The sequence below is a fragment of the Etheostoma cragini genome, chromosome 2 (assembly GCF_013103735.1).
Source record: "Etheostoma cragini isolate CJK2018 chromosome 2, CSU_Ecrag_1.0, whole genome shotgun sequence".
In the NCBI taxonomy this organism is placed as follows: Eukaryota; Metazoa; Chordata; class Actinopteri; order Perciformes; family Percidae; genus Etheostoma; species Etheostoma cragini.
Genome location: NC_048408.1, coordinates 17,369,480 through 17,391,482, shown reverse-complemented (window position 1 = coordinate 17,391,482; position 22,003 = coordinate 17,369,480). Strand labels below are relative to the sequence as shown.

The following is a 22,003-nucleotide window of genomic DNA, read 5'->3' as shown; positions in this document are numbered from 1 at the left end:
CCCCCCCCCCCCCCCCCCCACAGTTATTCTGGTGTTGATGTAGATGCTGTTTTTGAAACACATGTATTATATATTTGAAGTTATGCTCCAGGGTAAGAATTAATTTCTTTTTGGGCAAAGTCTGTGCTCTAATTATCTTCTATTTTACAATTAGACATAAAATAATATTTAACATATGTGTATTAGCATTCTGTGTATATATGGTAATAATTGTAATTTTAAAAAAGAACCTTATTATAACTAAAATAATAAACTAATCTTTAACTGTTTTGGTAGTAATTGTTTGAATATTTCCAAGCAAAAGTTAGCTGTGAAGATTCTTTTTTTTTTTTTACTTGACGTGTGACCTGTAGCTGTTAATCAGACATAAAAAAAAAATTATTACATTTTTACCAGTTTCTGACATTTCTTAGGTTGAATAAATTGATTAATCAACAAATAAATATTCTTCAGATCAATAATAATGTATTAGCAGTTCAGATTATGTAGAAATCTATTAATTATTATATAGTTTGACCAGGTACCTTCTGTGCCTGGTGCTAATCAAATTTAATAAATCCCTGCTAAAATTAAAAAAAACGAACAGCAGCCAAATGTTTTTGCCAAAACATGATCTCAGACGTCCAGTATCAGGCTCCAGTTTCAATGTAATGATGTTGCAATGAAGCAATCAAAATAGGCAATTATGTTGTGCAGTAAATAAATACATGCAAATAATAATCTTCTCCAATCAGATCTGAAATAAATTGGGGGACAAAAGTAAAAACAGATCAACACAGTGGGCACCACTTTGTTTATGTTGCATGTGATTCTCTAGCCAATACCGCTATGATGATTATTTTTATTATTATGCTGCCACAACCGTTGAGTCGGTATCCAAAATCCACTTTGCCTGCAGCCAACATCCCCCTGAAAAAGCATGTGTAGGTTTACTGTGGAAAGTCAGAGGGATGTGAAACATTGAGGGGAAATAAACTTCAGATCATCTGGCCAACTGTTTGGCGGCTTAGCACATAAGTGCTCTGTGGATGAAATGGATTCACATCCTCCTGATTGCATGGAGTGCCCTGCTTTGCAGTTAGGTAGGATGACTCTCAGAGCAGTGAAATGTAGTTCCTCTTCCACTCCACTTCAGAAAAGCAGCATTCCCAAGGCACGATGGGAATAGACACGAGTCTTGTGACTAAATTAGAAATCACACACACTCACAAAACAATCAAACACAGAACCATAACACCACCTGTAGTTTTTGGATACTGAGTTGTAGGGTTTATGTGTAAAAGGCATTATTGTCTGCTTGTGAAAAGGTGGCGTGGGGGACAAAGTTGGAGGTAACTGAGCTTCTCCCCCCTCGCTTATTTTCAGATTTTATTATCACATGGTCGGCCCCGTTCCCTACATCCCCCCCAAGCTTGCCTCCCCCCCCCCCTCCTCCCCTCTTTGCCGTTTGTTGACTTCAAGTTATTTTTGTACTTTCTTCTGCAGTCTCTTCCCTTGTTTTAGTCAGCCCAACTGAGGGGTAAGACTGACACTGATAAACACTCGACTCAAGCAGCCACCATGCAGCCCTCCATCTCTCATTTCTCCCAGTTCCTTAAGGAAATTAAGCACATGACTCTGCCTAAGTGTGAGTCATTGCTCCCTCCATCTCTTTTCATTTATTATCCTTTGCTGTCCATTTCCCGCTGTATTTCCAGCTCTGGTTCGTCCCTCAGCCTCACGTAATATGAATTCCCAGATGTGTTCCCGTTTCACTTTGACGTAGCATACTGCCCCAATAAGTCTCTTTTTGTCTCCTGTATAATTATTTTTTGGTGTTGTTTTGATCCTCCTCTACTCCATTCCTGCAGTGCGTTGTGTTTAGAGGTGGCTTCACTGTAAAATAAGGTTAATACTTTATTCATGTTATTCAAGCCTCTAAGAGGTGATTCATTATTTAGAGCTTCAGTCTCCCAAAGCCAGTTCACTAAGTACATTTTTGGCTCTGAGATAGACTCACACACGCTGCAATTTTCCATCACGAAGACGCAAAGTGTTCCCCCTGGGAGGGAGAGGGAGAGAGAGAGAGAGAGAGATTTTTTCCCCTTCAAAGCATGTTGTAATTGCTGCGTAAAGCTCCCTCTCAATTGGAATACATTAGCATAAAAGCTGGAACACAGCGTTATGAGTACAAATAAAGCGAGTTACAAACTATTTTCCAGAGTGGGGACTTGATTTCTGTTTAATATTTGGCTCCAAACAAAATTAGGTTTTCCTAATGCATCTTGTTAAACTGTAATTACTCACCAGATGTTTGATGTACCTTTCTTTGCTTTACACAGCAGCCAGAACATTGAGAGGAATGTGTCAGAGAGATTGCATCAGTGCTCATGATGCCATTTCACACCAACTGGCTTCATCCTCCCTGACACCCCTGACCTATTTATGATTTAAGAGCCGCGTTGAGAACTCGTTCATTCTGCTCGTCTTCTTAATCTCCTACTCACATGATTTCTCTCGCCCCCTTTATCACGTCTTTACAAGCAGACAAAAGATCCGCTGAGTGGAAAACTGTGGAGATGAAGCAGGAGTGTCTCACCGTGCAAGTTTATTTGATTTGGAGTCAGTAATGCCACAGAACTGGAAAGTTCAATGAAAAGTGTGACAGGATAAATGATCATATTAAATAATTTGCTTTGCAAATAACTGACCATGTATCCAAACATTTGCTTTCTCCTCTCTAACAGAACAACGACCCTTTGGCCCTTGGTTACCATGGCTACCCGTCTCATAGTCAGGTAAGGACGTAATTTCATCTAAAATATGTTCATAAGGCATTAATATGGCTCAGTGAAGCTCTCTAAACCACAAGGTGGGGGTGTAGATTAGAAATGATCAGTTGTGTAGAAGACATGCCTCCACACCTTTCACTCTTCCGGTCTCACCCTCCCACTAGTTTTCTTCCTGTTCTCAACAATCAGCCATATTATTAATCATCTTTGACTTTTTAAATCCAATTTATCATTTCTGTTTGGGGGATTAAAAATGAAGAATTGTTCTTTTTCTCTGCTCAAACAAGCACTAATACACCCATAATTGTGTGTGTGTGTGTGTGTGTGTGTGTGTGTGTGTGTGTGTGTGTGTGTGTGTTACAATCTGTTTACTCGTGTTTGTATTAGCCTGCTGATTGTGTTATTAGACTGTTCAGTCTATGTGGTTAATCCTTAGATCATCCACTTATCCTCTCATGTTCTGCCCATAATCCCCTCATCCCTCGCTCTCTGTGATGCCCAACAACCTCTTGCTGCTTATCTGCACGTTATCTGTATTAAGGTTTTACTTGTGCGCTCTTATTTGCTTCAATATGAAATATTTATTTTCCTGGCAGTCTGTTGTGCCGTTTAGCGGATATTGCGCAAGCCAATTAGCCATTTTTATTCCATGATACAGCTTTGAACCGTTTCCTTGCTCATGATAATATTTTAAGAAAAACTACAGAGTGCTGCCGAGCAATCTCTTGTTGGGATGTAAAAATGTCAGTCAAGGGCTACTTGAGGGACCGGAAAGTGTGAACCGGCCTCTGACCGGGGGGGGGGGATGACAGAAAAAACAATGCTGGGCAGCTCCCACAACACTAGGGTGCTAAACTGTCAACAGCAGTGTGAGAATGATGTGATCAAAGACTCCTGAAAGGAAGAGCCTGGAGAGCAGGAGATGCCTGATGTGTCAGGAGAGGGCCACGCCCTATTCCGACATTCTTTCATTTTCTTATCTTTTTATATATATATACACACACACAGTACAGGCCTAAAGTTTGGACAAACCTTCTTATTCAATGCGTTTCCTTTATTTTCATGGATATTTACATTGCAGATTTCACTGAATGCATCAAAACTAAAACTTGGAATTATGTACTTAACAAAAAAGTGTGAAATAACTGATAACATGTCTTATATTCTAGTTTCTTCAAAGAAACCACCCTTTGCTTTTTTGATAGCGCTGCGAACCCTTGGTGTTCTCTCATTGAGCTTCATGAGGTAGTCACCTGAAATAGTTTTCACTTCACAGGTGTGCCTTGTGAGGGTTAGTTAGTGGAATTTCTTGCCTTAATAATGTAGTTGGGACCATCAGTTGTGTTATGCAGAAGTCAGGTTGATACACAGCCGACAGCCCTATTGGACAACTGCTAGAATTCATATTATGGCAAGATGTGTAAGGGCTATTTTACCAAGAAGGAAAGTGATTCAGTGCTGCGCCTCCACAGTCACCGGACCTGAACCCAATCAAGATGGTTCGGGGAGAGCTGGACCGCAGAGTGAAGGCAGAAGGGCCAACAAGTGCTAAGCATCTCTGGGAAATCCATCAAGACTGTTGGGAAACTATTTCAGGTGACTGCCTCTTGAAGCACATCAAGAGAATGCCAAGAGTGTGCAAAGCATTAATCAGAGCAATGGGTGGCTACTTTGAAGAAACTAGAATATAAGACATGTTTTCAGTTATTTTCACACTTTTTTGTTAAGTACATGAATCCATATGTGTTTATTTATAGTTTTGATGCCTTCAGTGATAATCTACAATGTAAATAGCCATGAAAATAAAGGAAACGCATTGATAGAGGTGTGTCCAAACGTTTGGGCTGTACTGTGTTTGTGAGCTGTTGTCGTGACTTTTACAGAAAATTGTAGGCACTCATTTAAACATGAGACAAACATGTAAATTGTCAGCACATTTATGTAACAATGCGCATCTAGTGAGAGAGAGAGAGTCTTCCTCTCCCAGTGGTGCCAGCAGCCCCAGTTAACTCACCTAGATGGAAAAAGAACAGAAAAAGAGAGAGAGGGGAGGGACTGCGACACGAGAAGGAAGCAGAGGGGAGGGGAAAGTTTGCAGGTGTGACAGAGGCAGAGAAGTAGGAGGAGGAGGCGTCAGGCTATCTGGGTGAGAGAGGAGGAGGAGGACTGGAGAAGAGACAGAAGAGATGAGCAGGCAAGGGCATAGCAGCAAAACGGAAGGCTGGGGGTAGAGGGAAGTAAGAAGCGAGTGGGAGAGGGAAAGAAAAGAGTGAGTGGGAGACAGAGAGAGAGAGAGAGAGAGGCGAAAGGAAAATAAAGAAAGCAAGCGTGGAAGAGTGACAGGGACAGAGGCCAGAAGAGGAGGGGGGGGGGGGATTGGCATGGCAGACCGAGCGAGCGGGGGCAGAGAGAGGGAGATTTTGAATCTGTGAGACAGACAAGAGAGACTGTGCTGGTGAGGTGACACAGGCTCAGAGAGGAAAGCGAGGCAGCGTGAGAAGAGGAAAGGAGCGAGACAGAGGAGCAACGACGGATTGAGTTGTTGCACAGAATACAATGATGGGACTGTACTATCCTTCCGTGTTGTCGGTGAGTGTTTAACTCTATCTTTTTTATATCCTACTCCTGTGTGCGTGTCTACTGTGTGTCTTTACTTAGGCTAAGGCTCCACTGTACATGGAACGTCGTCAGAGCTGACAACACTGTCACTGAGTCATGATATGTTAAATAACTACTAACAGATGAGGACTCTTCTTGACCCCTTTTACGAGAGTGGTCCAGCCGTGGCATTTCAGACTCTTGTTAGGACTCAGCATCCAGTTGCTATGGGGGATATAAACACTGAAAATAGCGTAGTAGGCGTAGATGACAGCATTATACAGGCTTGGAGATTGTATCGCTACAATTATGAGTCGCTATGGTGAAATGCACGAGCGGCAATGTATTATTGTACGCCGTTGTTGTGGCATCTGTTCTCCTGCCCAGAGCTAGAAGCGCACGCAGTCTGAACATCAAGCGGTGCCACTGCCAGAAGCTGTGCTCTGCCATGTATAATGTATGCTCAGAAGATACATACAGTAAAGCATGTTAGTCTTTTCTGCTGGATGTAGCAATATACTGTTTCTGCAGTAAACTCTTTAGACATTTCTGAGTGGAAACAGTGAAGGAATAGGGGGAGGGAAAGGTATGTAAAAAAGTCTTTATTGCCTCTTCAGCTGTCTCTGTACATCGCTCAAGCCCTGTGAGCGAAAGGGACAGGTGTTCCCAGAACAGTTGTCGGTCTTTTTTCTTTTTTCTTACTCTGTCTTATTTTCCTCCTCCCTTCTGCATTTCTTCTATTCAGCTAACACCACTACCTCATTGTAATTTCTGTGTCACACATTTCACAAACGCACAGAAGCTGAAGCAGACAGTGGGCTTCAAAGTTGGTGCGTGAAGTGTCTCGTTTATATCATTACATTTCATTTGTGTGTGTATGTGTTTGTGTGTGTCTCCCTGCCTATGCTTGTGTATGTGCTTCTCTCTCAGCCATACCTTGGATTCCTGCTCTCTTTATGGTTTGACCTCTTTTCTCCCTCCTCTTGCTCTCCCTGAGGCCCTGGCAGCTGTTATCTCAATGTTTGCCTCTAAGAGCCCCTGGAAGAGGGGGATGGGTTGGGATACCAGTAAGAGAATGGGAGCAGTAGAATAAAAAATTGATTTTTTAAAAGTGCTAAAATTATGCTTTTTGACTTTAATACCCCTTTTTTTATTTTGTTATATAACTTTGTCCACGTTTACAAAGTGAAAAAGCCAAAAGTCCACCCCAAAGGGACTTACCGTCTCCAACATAAAAAACACTGTTCACGAACTGCTCAAAACAGCTCTACTGTAGTCCACCATTTACTTCTGGTACAAACGTACTTCACTTTGTTACACATAATGCTCGCCTAGCTGCTAGCATGGCACGCCTGCATACTCTGCTTCTGACTGGTTAGTAGTCCCTACCAGCTACTGCGCATGTGTGTCTCCCAAAAAAGATGGAATAGAAGTAAGATGCCTCACTTTGTAGCTAAAACAGAGAAGTCAACACACAGGGTGAAAAGAGGAGATGCAGAAATGGCCAGTACAGCAAAAATATGGTGTTTAAAAAAAAAAAGAAATGAAACCATGTAAACCTCTGAATACAATGATGAACCTGCAAATAGCATAATATGAGCACTTTAAGTTGATCGGACACCCTCTGGGATGAGGAAGGTAAAATTATGCAGCAATGGACAAATGTGAGGAGTTGAGAGAGATGGAGAGCAACAATATTAGTTTAACCGGCGAGAGCCACTTTGCTCTGTGACACTATTTCACATGTTAGAGATAACTTTGCGTGTGTGTGTGTGAGCAGAGATGCCATCTGACTACAGTTACTCTTTAGCTCTTCAACAGTGTTGATTTTTTTGTCTCTTGCTGCAAGAGCGTTGGACGAGCAGATTGGTTGCAAAAGACTAAAATATTTTCTCAAGCCCCACCTAAGCTTGTGGCCTAAGGCCAGGGAGAGACGCCTAACTGCTGCAGAACCACACACACTACCACGCTTTCATGAACTGTAAACGGGTCATGAGGTTTTAACCCCCCCTCACACAACCTCCTCACACACAAATCTTGTTATTGATTCTTTTCAGGGATAACAATGATGTTGGGTAAATGATCCCAATAAGCTGTTGCCTTGGCAACTTGCATGAGTCATTCATTTTGTACAGATTGTTAAAAGGTTCGAAGAGTGAGAAAGATGTCGACGTGAGAGACACGTGAAGCAAAAACCTTTTGCACTATGCTTTCTAAAAAAATATATATATATTGTTATAAAAGCCTGTAGTTGCTGGAGCGATTATGCCTCTTAAACAGCTATTTGCATCTGTAATGGCTCTAAAAGCACTCGATGCGAGGTGTCCGTAGGGATTTCAAAAGAACCTGCCTTTGAAATGGATAGGGGATGCCCTCGCTGACTTTTTGGATGGTGCGGTTGACAGTGACAACACCGTCATACAGCTGGGTGTATATTTTTAAGCCACACTTGACAACCAGATAGGTGCCTATAATTATTATTATTATTATTACAGAGACCTACTTGAGCTCTAAACAAGACTAACTTGTTTGGTATTGTCATACCTAATGTCCTGAAAGAGGCGCGTTCATGTTGAGTAAACGTCTGTCTGCGTGTTTGTGTGTTCACCTGCACTTGTGTTTGTTTGGGGTGAGGAATAAATGTGGACAAAAAATGTCATCTTCTTTTGTATTGGAGTGATTATCTTTTTATTAAATGCTGCTGTGGAGCCGAGCGGACCATTGACACAGTTGGTGAGGGGATGACAGGGCCAGTCACGTGTGTGTCCCCGCGCACACGTATGTTGACAGGGGGGTCTCCCACAAATGGTGTGTGAGGAAGGGGAGTTGTTCATTAAAGTATACAAGGAATAAGGTGGGAGTGTATTGGGAGGGGTTTGTTTTTGACAAGCAGACATGTTACCCTATAAGAAGTCGGAGAAGAGTGTGGGAGGAGGAGCCCAGGCTTGTTGCTATGTAGCAAATGAGCTTGATTGACATACGTGGGGGTGGGACGTATGCAAGGGTCCCGTCTGGATTTAATGAAGCGTAAATAAGCAAAGCGCACAGCAGAGAGAGTGGGAGGAAAGGGAGAACAGCAGCAAGAGTAGCGCACAAGAAGAAGAGTGGGGGGGCGGGGGCGGCAGTGATGAAGGCGAGGTTGACGTGGGATGGAATAATTTAACAAAAGGGTGTCTCCTGGCTCATCGGTATGCCACAAACATGCCGTAAACATTTCTCCAGCTGTTTGCAGCTCGGGTAGTATCTGCACGGAGTCAGAAGCCAAGATTTGAGCTGAACACAACTTCCCAATTTAATGTGATTATTGAGCCAAAATGTGAGCTGCTTCTTTTAACAACATGAATCACATTTTCCCGCGTCAGGTTTGTTGAATCAGGCTACAGACTAATGGCTGGAGGCCCAAGAAAGTAAGATACTGAAATGTCATTACTCATGTGAAATGACCCAGTGTTGCCCTAGTTAGCTCTTAGCCACTCTCCTCTCCTCTCCTCTCTTCTCCTCTCCAGTTAGACTGCTGCAGGAGAGCACATTTTAGCGTCTCTCTTAAGACACACTTGCTGCTGCTAACTGACCTGAAAGTAAGCCAGCTACAGCTACCGTTCTGAGTCACTTGCTTTGGCTGGCCAACACATACACTTACACAACCCTTCATGCCCCAGTGCCAGGGGAGCGGAAGCACAAACACACACATGCTGATAACAAAATGTACACAAACTTGAGTGCTGGCACAAATGCACAGCTTAGTTTGTCTGTCTACAGGGCACCACTTTTCTTCAAATTGACCAGGAATGCCCTTCCTCTTTGTCTTTGTGTCCCTCATCTTTACCTTGCCATCTATGTGCATTTATTCTGCAGCTGCTTTTATCCTGATGAAGTACATAGGCCACTCACAGTCAGCAAAAGGCCCATAACTTGACGTTGTGAAAGAGCGGAAAAAACAAGCAGCACACAGGCAGGCACACACTATTTTTGCAGATACCGAGCTGTTGACACAATGTATCAGGTAGAGAGAGGGCTTTTGAGATGCGGCTAAAATGGATCTCCTCTTAAAAGGCCAGTCGTCGAACACAAATACAAGGTTGTTTTTGGCTCGTATTCCTGCTTCTATTTTGGTCTGGCAGAAGGAGCAGCAACCGCCGGGGTTGTCCATTCCCCTGCTAGGCTGTAGTCTGTTTCTGTGACTGAGAAACAACAACAGTGAGGTGGATTTCATGATAAACTAGGAAATAATATATAGGTTGCGGCCAAGATATCAAAACATCAATTCCTAAATGTGCAGAAATAAAAAATGAAGTCCCTATCATAAAGTTGCATCACAACTTGTCAAATCCCAGACTGACTCATCAGTAATTGAGTGAGTTCAATCATGAGTCATCAATGTTGGTACTCGGGAACGAAAACACTGGGGCTGTGATGCACATTTGTATGCAGAGCAGAAGGGTAGTTTTCCCAACACATCTTAAAAAAGGTAGAATGTTGTTGGTTTTCCTCTTTTTTTTTATAGCAAACAATAGTCTTTGCACCAACCATTATGGCAAGGGGATCCCTGGTTAAAGTTCTACCAAGTTTCCTCAAATGTTTTCCTTTCTCTTTTTTTGCTTATTGTTCATGTTCCGGACTCATTGTAAAATGGAAGGCCTTTATTTTGCAGCCAGAAGCACACATAATACACAAGATTAGATTTAGATTTTTTTTTTCCAGACTAAGCATCTATAATCATGCTAGTGCTTCTGTGAGGCTATACTCAAGGGGCCAGTGTACACACACACACACACACATACACACATGCTAAAATGCTCACAGTGACAATGCTAACATGCTAATGTTTAAGAGGTAGAATGTTCCCCATCCGGCTTTAACCCATTATCATAGAGCGTTAAAGAAATGGACCAACAGATCCCGTTGTTCTGGACGGAGAACAGTGAAAGAAAATAGAGGCTCTTTTCCGGTGATGGCTAGGTGTTACTGCACAAACTCCAACTGAGCTTGAAGACGTAGATGTGACGTGAGCAACTTGTCTGAAAGTTGTAAGTCTTCTGTTAAATGGGCCAAAAGAAATCTCAATCATTCCCAATCAGCAGAGACGGAGAGCGTAGGTATGTTGGTAGATAACATAGACACAGGCTAATTGTTGCTAACTAACATGCTAGTTAACATTAGTAATTAAAACTAAACAGCAAATGGAAGTCCAAATTGTCAGCGTGCTTCTCCTGACAATACGGTGATTTGTCGACTATGCGACGGTAAGTTGCGTGGTTATGACGCAATCGTTAGCCTATTTTTAGAAAAACGTCTGCTATGGAGCCATAGCATGAGTTATAAGGTAATGGAGCCTTTTATACATTGTTGTGTTTCTTTAGAAATAAACAATGGACAAAAAAAGAGTCTTGAAACGCTTCAGATGTAGAGTTTGTTGCTGTCAAAGGGGTGCCAAAATGAATGGCAGTCAATGGGATGCTAATGGCAGGTGATGGCTTTGTAGCATTAAAATGGCGCCTTGGTTAGTGTGCCAACCTTTGTTAAACTATCTAATAGTTGTTAAAATGATATCTAGTGTCATATCACAATATAAATAAATTAACAATATATAGCCCAGCCCAAGCTAAAAGGGTTTGTATTTCCATAATAAGCTGTTGGCCATCATTTTGCTTCAATGTGGTAGAACCTTTTTTTCCCTCTGTTTCTTCTTTTTCCATTTCACCACTCGACTGAATGATCAACTTTCCTTTTCTCACACTACACAGGAGCAGGTCTAGTTTCCCTATTTCTGTTTGTCATCCAGGTGAGCTCTTACCTGGGGACCCAGAATGATTTGCTCAACTCTCTATAATTTTTACCCAGTAAATCTAGGATGGGCTCCAAAGCGAAGCATCATTTGTATCTGCATCATTTATTTGCACAGAATGTATTTTGTCTCCTGCAGTTAAAAGCCTGATTTAAACTGACTAATGTTCCTCTGTCTCTCTCTCTCTCTCAAATATACTGAATTCAGGATGTGTCATCAGAGAATTTTAAGTCCACATCAAGATGTTGGGTCTGGAAACTCACCATTGGTAGCGCTCAATCCAAGGGGCGGGATAAACCAGTTGTCTTTCAAATTCCCATTGCACGCAATATGCAGAATTTGTTTTTTCCAGCTCAGAAGCCAAATGAGAGTTGCTGTTGCTAGGATGTGTCTAGATTTCTAGGCTATAGAATTATGTGTTAACAGAAAAACACATTAAATGGATGGTGATACCTTGATATCAGTATCTATTAAATACACTGTTCTTAAATTTAATTAGGAAGAGACTAAGATTTTGTAGCCCTAGATGGATATTTAGATACATATTCATATTATATGTAACACAAACATTCACAGGGCAGAAAGACAGGGCAGGAAAGCAATAATTTAAGTTATGCTCTCTTAGTCTAACAGTCTTAATGACTACAATACGTTCATAGAGCTGCAGGGTTTAAAGGAGGGGACACAGCTGCTATTTCAAAATGTGAATTAAGTGAAACGTGGACTCTGTAGTGCATCTGTAGACACACTGTAGTGCATTATCTGGCGGCTGATTGGCCCGAGTTCTCGGCACTAAAGATGGAGAACATGAGCCTCTTTCCGACCAAATAGTTACTGGAATGTAGTTATAGGAACAGTCCACTTCTAAACAGTTCTACTAAGTAGGCCTACTTTCCCCGAAAACCGGTTTTGCCGTTTTAATTTGCACTGGCCAAGTGACCACAGGAACTGGTAGGATGGTTAAGGGAGTGACGCAAGCATGGGAGTATAAACAGTCTTTATAGCATTGTCACTTGATTTTTAAGCGCCACATACCATGACGGCGTTTAAAGATTTGGTTGGATTACTTAACAGAGAAACACAGAAGAAAAAGGCTCCAGCGTAATATGAACCTCATTAATATGATAAAAGAAGATGGAAGAGCAGAGTGCAGTCTGACTTGCTGTCAGAGGAACTTAATAATCCCCAATTTGGTCCACTTGTAACACGAGAAAAATAAGAGTTCTAGGAACTGCAAAACTCCCTTCAGTCGCAAAGAGCCTATAGTTTCTATTCTGGTTGGCCCGCAGACTCTTCACCTGGCAGGAGAAGCAGTTAAGGTATGGAGGAGGATGTGTGCATTGAGGAGGATGGCTGTGCAGATTAGTGATGAAAACTTATTTACGGGATGCCATCAGGGAGAGGAGGGAGAGTGAAAGCAGGATTGCTGGTTGTGATTACCCTGCTGAAATCAGACCAGTGCTGCAGTCATTAAAGGTTGAGTTAAAAGCATCTGCTAAAGTTTCCTATAGACATAATAGACACCACTTAACTTAGATTTTGATGGCATGAGAAATTTTCTTTTAATTGATTATACAAATGGTCCTGTTTATTTTGTGAACTCATTGAGAAGTCTTAGTACTTCCTGTTTCAAGTTAATTAGCAAGATATTATTACCTGAAGATTGATTTAAACAAAAATGTGAGATTCAGGATATATATGGTTTCTCTCTCAAAGCTCAGAAATATATATTTTTTTATTGCACATGTACTCGACCCAGTGTTGAGATTTTATATAATACAGTATGTCTGGCCTCTCTAGCTGTAAAAAGCGCATTTCTGTAATGGTTAATTATTTTGACTCTAGTAAATATTCAATATAATACAGAAAGTCCAGTTGTATTTACTTGTATATGCAAGACAACATTTTCTTCTCACTGTTGACTCAGTGCCGCTCCGCCATCTCATGTCACAATATCGATGTGATCCGTGTCGAGCGTGTGCTCACCCGGTTTGTCACTGAGTTGAGGGGCCCGGCTACCGTGTCACAGGTGGGACGCTGAGAAAGGTCAAAAGCTGGGAGACAGATGGCACACACACACACACACACACACACACACACACACACACACACACACACACACTCTCTCCCAAAGGAACGGAGATCTATTGTGCAACTCAAATGGACATTACTGCAGCCTGAGACACACACATACAGTACATATACATAAACACATACATACTCAATGTAGCCAAGCAGATGTCTACGCATGGAGTCTCTTTAGTGAAAAAGAAATAGAATATTACTTTTACTAATGAATTATTATCATTATTATTATTACTGCTTTTTTCTAGTGCTACTACTATAACTACTACTAGAAACAGAACAAGTAGAGGCTACCAGACACAGCAGCAATTGTTTAGCCATGTTTTTTTTTCATATTCTACCTACTACTATAACCTCCCTCTATTTGCATCTTAAACTTATTTCACAGCCGTTGTCTTATTGTGATGGTTGGTTTATCTTTTGTAGCTATGGATAAGAGACAGGGCCATGTTTCTTCTATCACTCATCACCTTTTATCGTCCCATTACCCCTGTTCTCTCCTGTCCCTGCTGTCCCCCTCCGCTCTCTAACTATTACCATTTAGGGAGTTTGTGTGCATCCGTGTGTGTGTGTGTGTGTGTGTGTGTGTGTGTGTCCGTGTCCTCTGCGCTTGAATGTCAGTACCATTTTCTTTTCTTGGGGCAATAATGTACTAATACTAATAGTTGGTCTTTGTGTGTGGGTGTTTGCATGTCAAAGTTGTTTTTTTTGCAGAGGCGTTTGTCAGTATGTGTGCAGGCGTTAGACACACACCATTGTACAACACTGAGTATAGAGGCATCTGACCCTCAATAATAGATGTGACGGCAGTGAATATTTAATCAGTGGGGGTGTGTGGAAACATGCACGCATTTACACACACACACACACACACACACACATACATATGCACATACAGGGGAAATATTATATCCATGCTTGTATGACTTTTAGACTGAAGCTCTCAGGAAAGTGGTCTCTGTGTGGTTGGGTGATGCTTTTAGTAAAAGATACCATGGAAGGTAGCCAGCTGGCTACTTTAGCTTTCACTCATTCCTCACTCTTTCCTCAACAGGGCTCTCAGGATAGTGCTGGTGGTCAGGAGGGTCTCGTACCTCCACCTTTCTCCGCATTCCCTCCTCCTCCACCGCCACCCCCCCAGAACGGCCTGGCACTGGATTACGGGGGCAGCCTGTATGCAGCAGGGGCCGTCCAGGGCCCCTTGGAAGCCGGTGGAGCAGCAAACAGTGCTGCCAATGCTGCAAACAGCCTTAGTGGCCAAGTGAGTGGCTCTTTCTCTCTTCCTTCCTCCTCATCATGTCTTTGCCTTGAGAGGGCTCCGAGCGTTCGGAGGAATATGTGTTTGCTTAGAGAGGCTTCAGCAGAGGTGGAGAGTGACACACTAGGGGATGAAACTGAGTGGTGAAGGAAAGTGTAAATTTGACCAAAAACTAAAATATATTACTACTTACTACTAGTTGTAGTAATATGTTACATTTTTACCACTACTTCTCTGTTGCTCGATCCCAATCTTCTGTCCACATTACAGACGGATTATTGTATTTACATTCAGTTGCCAGTTTATCAGATACACCTATAGCTAAAACTAATACAACAGTACTGTTATAAATGCTGCCGTCATGAAGGTTACAAAGTTCTGAAATCATAAAAACTGTTCTTAGAGGGGTAGATTTAACTGTGTTGTCATTTTGGAAGCTTGTAGTTTGGGGTGCTGTGGAAATGCATTGGGTTTTACTGACAGGTGTTTCTATTGTGTCGCCCATCCCATTTATATAATTGAAGGTAGGCTAAATACTATAAACACCACTGTATAATAAAGTTAAATCAGGTTGAGTTACTTTTCATGAAAATATGACTCAATATTCAGCTTCTTAAATGAGTTTTTCTCTTTTTATATTGTCATAAATTTAATTTGTCTGGGTTATCGACTGTTGGTTGGACAGAAGGAGCACTTTAAAGACGATACTCTGGGTACTATGAATTTGTGTGTGCATTTTTCACAATTATCTGACAAACTTATTAATCAATGAATCTAGAAAATAACAGATTAATAGATGGCATATACTTTTTTGTTGCAGGCCTACATCTACTGTGTAAGCAATAAACTCTGCCTCTTCTGTCCTTTCTTCCCTGTCCATCCGTCTTAGCAGTCCGATGGCTCCTCCCAGATTGACGGTCAGTCGGTTGTTGGCTCAGGAGGCGTAGGTGGTGGAGGGAGCATTGGGGATGATTCAGACGCCAAGGGGACCCCCAAACGCCTTCACGTCTCCAACATTCCCTTCCGCTTCCGAGATCCCGACCTACGACAGATGTTTGGGGTATATAGACCGCAACGGTCCCCTTTTCTATTATTCATCATCAAATAACAATAACCCAGAAAATTTGTATTTAAAGCATGCAGTGAGTAAAAATCCTGACTCTAGGGACCAATCCATTGGCATCAGAACTTTGTTCTTATATTTCTTTTTACTGTTTATTTCCTGTCCTCAAATGGGATGTTAAATTACAATAAGGCTCTGTCATATCCGTTTTTAGCTAAAAGTAATCCGTTTTTGTACTGTATTTGACTAAAAATCAAAACCTCTACTTGAATGTCATCTTGTAGAAAGATCATTTAAAGCCAGATGTAACAGTCTGGGCCTTTATGCTTGGCTTTTTTTGGAACAGAAATGTCTCTAAAATGTGGTGCAGAGAAATGAGCAGTGGCAAAAAAGATATGGTGGAAGAAATGACTGCCAAAGCTGGCTGGGTGCCAGCACATCATGGTTGAACAGCACTGACACCTAGTGGCAAGATGCAGTACTAGACATGCTTGTTCAAACTCTTCATCTTCTTCTACTTTCTATCTTTTAGCAATATGGCAAAATCCTCGACGTGGAGATAATTTTCAATGAGAGGGGATCCAAGGTAGGATGTTGGAATGTGTCATTTAAGAATGTGTTAATTTAAAAATGTGTTAATGAGTTGAGCAAAAGTTTAACATCTGTTTTGTTTCTCTCCACCTTCCTTCTTTTTTTTCCAAATTCCTTTGCTTGCAGGGCTTCGGTTTTGTAACATTCGAGACAAGTGCAGATGCAGAAAGGGCCCGAGAGAAGCTTCATGGTACGCTGGTGGAAGGACGTAAAATCGAGGTAACTCACAACCCTTGCTTTTTTTTTAAACGACGACCATTTTCTCCTCTGTTTCCCATCCATGTCCGACAATGAGTTTGTTCTGGTCGTCTCTGTCCCAAAGAAGGTTCCCGGGTGGCTGTATGTGTTCAACTCTAACCTCTCTGGCTTCACTATAGCATGGTGCAGTGGTGCCATGCACACAGACGTCTATTTTGATGGCACTTCCTGTTGATGTTTATGCTGCTGCTGCTGATGTTGATGTCGTTGTTGTCGTTGTTGATGTTGTGGGCTGCCCATTGCACCTTGATCTTAAAGCTGTGTGGTTTGCAAAGCATGCTGGTGGAGTGGCTACACAACAGGCATGGCCGGTAGGACGTCACTACGACACGGTTGCTGACTATATTTGCTTCTGTCACAGCATGTAGGATCTTTTCTGTTTTTGGTTTTCCTGCACTTTTACCATCACCATCCTCTCTTCTTCCATGATCATTATGGGTGGCCATTTTTGGTTTATGGTTGTTAATGAATGGAAGGGCAGTTAATAGCCTCTTAGTTATTTTTCCTTTGAAAAAGAGTGCTTGCTGGTGTCTGTAGCAGGGTACTGTATGTTGCATGGATCGATCATAAGGTCAGATTTAGCCATGGAGTTTTTCACTCAGTTAATACAACACGGGTGACTCGGTGTTAACATGCATGATGGGGAGTTTTTTGGGAATGAGACTGCCAAGATGTGGTGTCATTTCTGATGCTTCAACAAAGCTGACTGTTTGATTTCAGACGTGCAAGATGAATGGTTACAATTTTTTGTTTACACACACACACTTGGCCCCTGTGACCAGCACTCCTAAAAAAGAACACCAGATCTTATGGAAGTGCATTTTGTGACATCTTTTTTGTTGTCGGCATGAGCTTGGATTTCAGTTGCAAATGGCCTTGGAGATCAGATACACCATGCTTTTGCCATTTGCTCTGGCTCTTGATTTTCAAATCACGCTTTCTTTTTTGTTTTTACTTGTTACCAAAGCCCCTCTGTATGGTCTTGAATGTCTTGCCCTCTGCTGTCTCTGTGTGGGGGGTGTGCAAGAATAAAAATATGGAGGGTGGAAAGAGAATGAACATGTGAAGAGAATGCAATACCTAGTTGTCGTTCCCTCTCTTTTCTTTTTCCTTTTATTGGTTCTCCTCCATCTCTGTCTCGACTCTTTTTCACCAGGCCAGTCTGTCTGTCTGATTCTCTTTCTCTCTCTCTCTCTCTCTCTCTCTCTCTCTCTCTCTCTCTCTCTCTGTTTGTGTGTCCCCAAATGCATTTCTGCTGTCCATCCCTCCCCAATATCTCTGTCTATTTCTCTGTCCTGTCAGGTAGCATAAACATTGAAGAATGAGATTACGTTTGTTTGAGTGATTATTTTGTCAGATATTTAAATATAATCTGGGTAGTAATAACAGGTAGTCCCCGTCCCCCCCAAGGTAGATTTTAATTTCTGACAATTTTCTGTTTCCATTTGTTTGCTTCTTTATCAACTTTTATTATCTGTGTTTGTAGTGGATTTTAACCAGTAACGGCTAGATAGTTGTCAAATGGCTGATACTTGTAGGTGACTGTTGACACGTGACCTGTTGCGTCCCTTTCTCTCTACCACATGGTGGGGGTTGGTTTTCATCACCTTGTTTTGTTTATGTTTTTATTTAATTTTTTTGGTTCATCATTTCTTTCTTACATATATTTTCTCTATTTCCCTGATGATTTTTGTATGTTGTTGTTGTTGTCAGTCTCCACGGTAACTGCTCGCGTGTCCTCACGCCGTTTCCCTGGCAACGGTAAGTTGTGTACACATGGCATCATCTTTGAATGACCCCTCCCCCCACCCCAACTGTCAAAACTTGAAATAAAATGCACCCAACACACAAATGAAGGACTCCTTTTACTGAGGGGAGCTTGATTGAATGACAGAACCTGATTGGCTAATCCTGTGATTGATTGGGGAGGTGGTGAATGAAACGATTACGAGATTAGCCATTGATCGCATGGCATTATATAGGCCACTTGTATAACTGAATGTACTGCATCTATCTGCAAGTGCAACAACTTTAACTACCACTTCTTATGCATTCATTCCAATCACCTCTCTAACGGCATTCAGCATTTAATTCCAGAGCTGTATCCTGCATGGTTTACTCTCTTTCTTGTCATCTGTATGACGCCATATAGTACTATGTCATCTCTGTGTCATGTGTCAGCCAATAGCTGCATTTTTGCACCTTTTAGTGGGACAGCATGCTGAAGCATGAGTGCTATGTTTAGCTTTACTGGAGAGAGGATAATAGTTGTCTGTATATCATGGTGTACTGTAGTACTTGATGATCACTTTCTGTGCCACTTTATAGACTGCACACAGTTGTAGAGGTATGGCTTTTTTGACTCACCATTCAAATTAAAGACAGAAAAAAAAACTTTTTTATATATGTTTGTATATATAAATAAATGCATTAGAGCTGTTTTAAGAAAAAAAGCTGCCATGAGTTAATTTATAAACCCCAGCAAAGCACACTTAAGAAATTGTGACACTGAATAAGTAACGGCAACTTTTCTTTTTTCTGATTTCTGTAAAGAGGTATCCATGTTTTTTTTTTGATCAGTTTGGTTATGGTTGGTGTGTGTGTTGGTGGTTGTGTGCTTTGAGGTCTCTCTGGTGTGCGACACTGATCTGGAATGCCTGGCAGTGTTTCACAACCATGGTTTAATTTTTTTTGTTTTTTGAGGAATGATATTTGCATCCCCCCATCTTCTCTGTCCTTATCTAGACTCCTCTCTCTCTCTGTATTCATTCTTGCTCTATTTATCATTTCTCCATCGTTGCGCCTGTACAGTTAGATCCAATATAATATAACGATCAGATGTATTTTTGTATGTGTGTATCGCATCTTGTGGTTTCTGTTTGTTCATTAGAAGAATTGCACATTTGGATGGATTGTTCACTCTCTGTCTCTTCTCCACATGTATGTGTTTTTCTGTGTCTTTTCATGTGGACTGGCTCTTCCTCCTGCATCCCTCCATATCTCTGTCTGTTCTCTGTCGTTCTCTCTCCCTCCCCTCCCTACCTTTTTCTGTAAGAGGTTTATTGGATTGGGAGGGCTGCCAACCTTTTTTGATTGGTCTCTTGCTGCATCTGATGCTTGCTGATTGGCTAGTTTTGCTCACTTCTGGTGATGTGATGCGCTCTTGATTGGCTGCGTGTAATTTGTTTATGAACTCTTTGATGTTTTTTGCATTGTGTTCAACTGATGAATCTGCCGCTTAATTCACCTTCTTTTTCCCTCCTTTTTTTAAAGGTAGAAAAATAATGGTCTTGGATTTCTTTTTGAATGCTTTTATTCTGAAGTATTTTGTTTTCTTTGTTCTGTATGCCATTGGTTGCATTGTTTGTGTGCAAAATTGCCTGACTTACTTGTTTTCAATGTCTTTCTCCTTCAAAAGAAGCGCATGCATCAAATACCATTGCTGTTCATCAACAGAATTAACCTCTGTCATAAGTTTAAAAACAACTGTTTTAAGTATGATGAAGAGTCATTATGGAACTCTGATAATCTTATGCGGAGTATATTCCTCAAATGTCACATAATACATTCAGTTTAAGAAAGCTTAAAACCCAAATTATAATGTGATCGGTTTCTGCATCATCAACTGCATTGACTTAGCCCCTGACCACTTCTTCTGGTGTCCAGGTAAATAATGCCACAGCCAGAGTGATGACAAACAAGAAGATGACCACCCCTTACTCTAACGGAGAGGGCCTCGCAACTCTGCCATACGGTAATGCACTTTGGACTTAGCAACAGCTGATTGTTTTGATAAATGGTGTCTGGGCTGGGTAATATTGCTAAAACTATTATCACAATATATATAAAAGTATTGGTTTCCAATGAATTGCATATGTCCCACAAAACAAAAGCCTCAATTACTCTTGAGACTCAATAGGTGAATAGGGTAAAAAATAGAGTGATAGACTAATAGAAATCAAACCTCCCCGGTTGATTACTTAGATTAAGATGATTATTTTTCTGAAAATTAATGTTTTGATATGCAAATGACTATTGAGTATAGCAAACATTTAGTACTAAGAGTACTCTAGAGAGGCAGAGAGGTTAGAGTTTAAAAATAAATCATGTTATGGAAATAAAATTGACCAGTGCATTAAAAAATATGTTTTTGTATTTAGTCTCTCCCCTTAAAGTTGGACAATAGAACTTTGTGAAACAATAACTATATATATTTCTAATGATGCGACTCTACTTAAAGTCAATATATAATAATGCTGAATTTTCCAGTCCTGGTAGCGGTACTGATAGAAAGCTCTCACAGATGTGCCCTGTGCAGACAGACCGTCAGGATGCTTTATACATCCTATTTTTTTTTAATTAACACCAAATGAACAGCAAAGATCACTGTAAACAAATGCACAACTTCAAATATTGCTTTTAATGTACATTGTTTTTTTTTGTGTTAACTATAGCTGGATGGAAGTTGAGTCCCATGGTTGGAGCAATGTACAGCCCTGAACTCTATACGGGTATGACAACAAGGATTAGCTTCATATCTAACGAGACTGATGGAGACAAGTTGCACAAATAATATTGTAATCCTTAAGGTATTAAAAGAGCTATACTTTCTACCTTCTCTGTGCCTCAGTTCCGGGGTTTCCATACCCAGCCGCAGCAGCGGCAGCAGCTGTCTCTACCGCCGCAACCTTTCGAGGCGCTCATCTCCGGGGTCGTGCAAGGCCCGTCTACAGCGCAGTCAGGGCAGCTGTGCCACAGCCTGCCATCCCTACCTACCCTGGGTAAACACATATACTGTACATAAACAAATGTAAAAACTGATAACTAAACCAGTAAACTTCTATTGATAATAAAAACTAGAAGTTACTTTATGCATATGATTGCCCTATTAAATGCATGTCTTGACTAAGTTAAAAAACATTGGCATAACTGTGCATGCTGTGTGTTTGAATATGTTTTTATTAAGATATTGAAAATGAGAGTTTGCTGAACTGAAATACCATTTCCTTGTACATCAAACATGATAATGATGATATAATACTTTAGTGATCAAATTGAGTTGTATTTTCTTTTAATAGATGTTTGTCACACTTGCTGAAGTAACAGTAGTATCACCCTAAAGTATAATGCAAAGAGGTGGTATTTTCTCTTGCATGTTGCACGGTGTGGATTAATCTACCCTTTCTTTTCTCTCTTCCACATCTGTTTGGCAACGTTCTCTCACCTCTCTCACCCCCAATTGTCACTCTTGTTTGTTGTTTTCCGCAATGTCCACATGGTGGCGCATCACACCCTTTTTTTGTTGTTGTTTCGACTCCACCACCGCTCCTCTCCTTTTCCTTCTATCTCGTCTCTCTCTCTCTCAGTGTGATGGCCTATCAGGATGGCTTTTACAGTGCAGCTGATCTCTATGTAAGTATACCTGTCTCCCTCCTACTGCCTGACTCCTCACCTACGTTTCCCCCGTCTTGCCTGTGGGTTTTCAAGTGTGAAACGGCACAGCCCAAACCCATAGAGACGTGTACTTTTAGGTGTTTTGATTCATCACCCAATCATTTTGTTTCCCTGACTTCTTAATCTTTTCTTTTTTTTTT

At 41.2% G+C, this 22,003-nt stretch overlaps 1 protein-coding gene across 8 annotated transcripts in view; it reads left to right on the top strand.

The window, feature by feature from the left end:
* Positions 1-22,003, top strand: part of rbfox2 (RNA binding fox-1 homolog 2) — a 30,213-nt gene that overhangs the window by 4,452 nt on the left and 3,758 nt on the right. For 2 of the 8 annotated variants that reach the window (XR_004658965.1, XM_034889289.1), the window contains exons 2-10: positions 2,727-2,777; positions 14,294-14,500; positions 15,387-15,557; positions 16,093-16,146; positions 16,278-16,370; positions 20,076-20,163; positions 20,864-20,920; positions 21,040-21,190; positions 21,776-21,821. Coding sequence is in view for 6 of the 8 variants with exons in the window: in XM_034889289.1 (XP_034745180.1) it covers positions 2,727-2,777; positions 14,294-14,500; positions 15,387-15,557; positions 16,093-16,146; positions 16,278-16,370; positions 20,076-20,163; positions 20,864-20,920; positions 21,040-21,190; positions 21,776-21,821 (918 nt within the window). In the remaining 2 variants the exon portion in view is untranslated. Of the gene's footprint in view, positions 1-2,726; positions 2,778-4,924; positions 5,361-14,293; positions 14,501-15,386; positions 15,558-16,092; positions 16,147-16,277; positions 16,371-20,075; positions 20,164-20,863; positions 20,921-21,039; positions 21,191-21,775; positions 21,822-22,003 lie in introns of those variants that run through there. The other 6 variants (XR_004658966.1, XM_034889307.1, XM_034889336.1 and 3 more) reach the window with 5 other exon arrangements.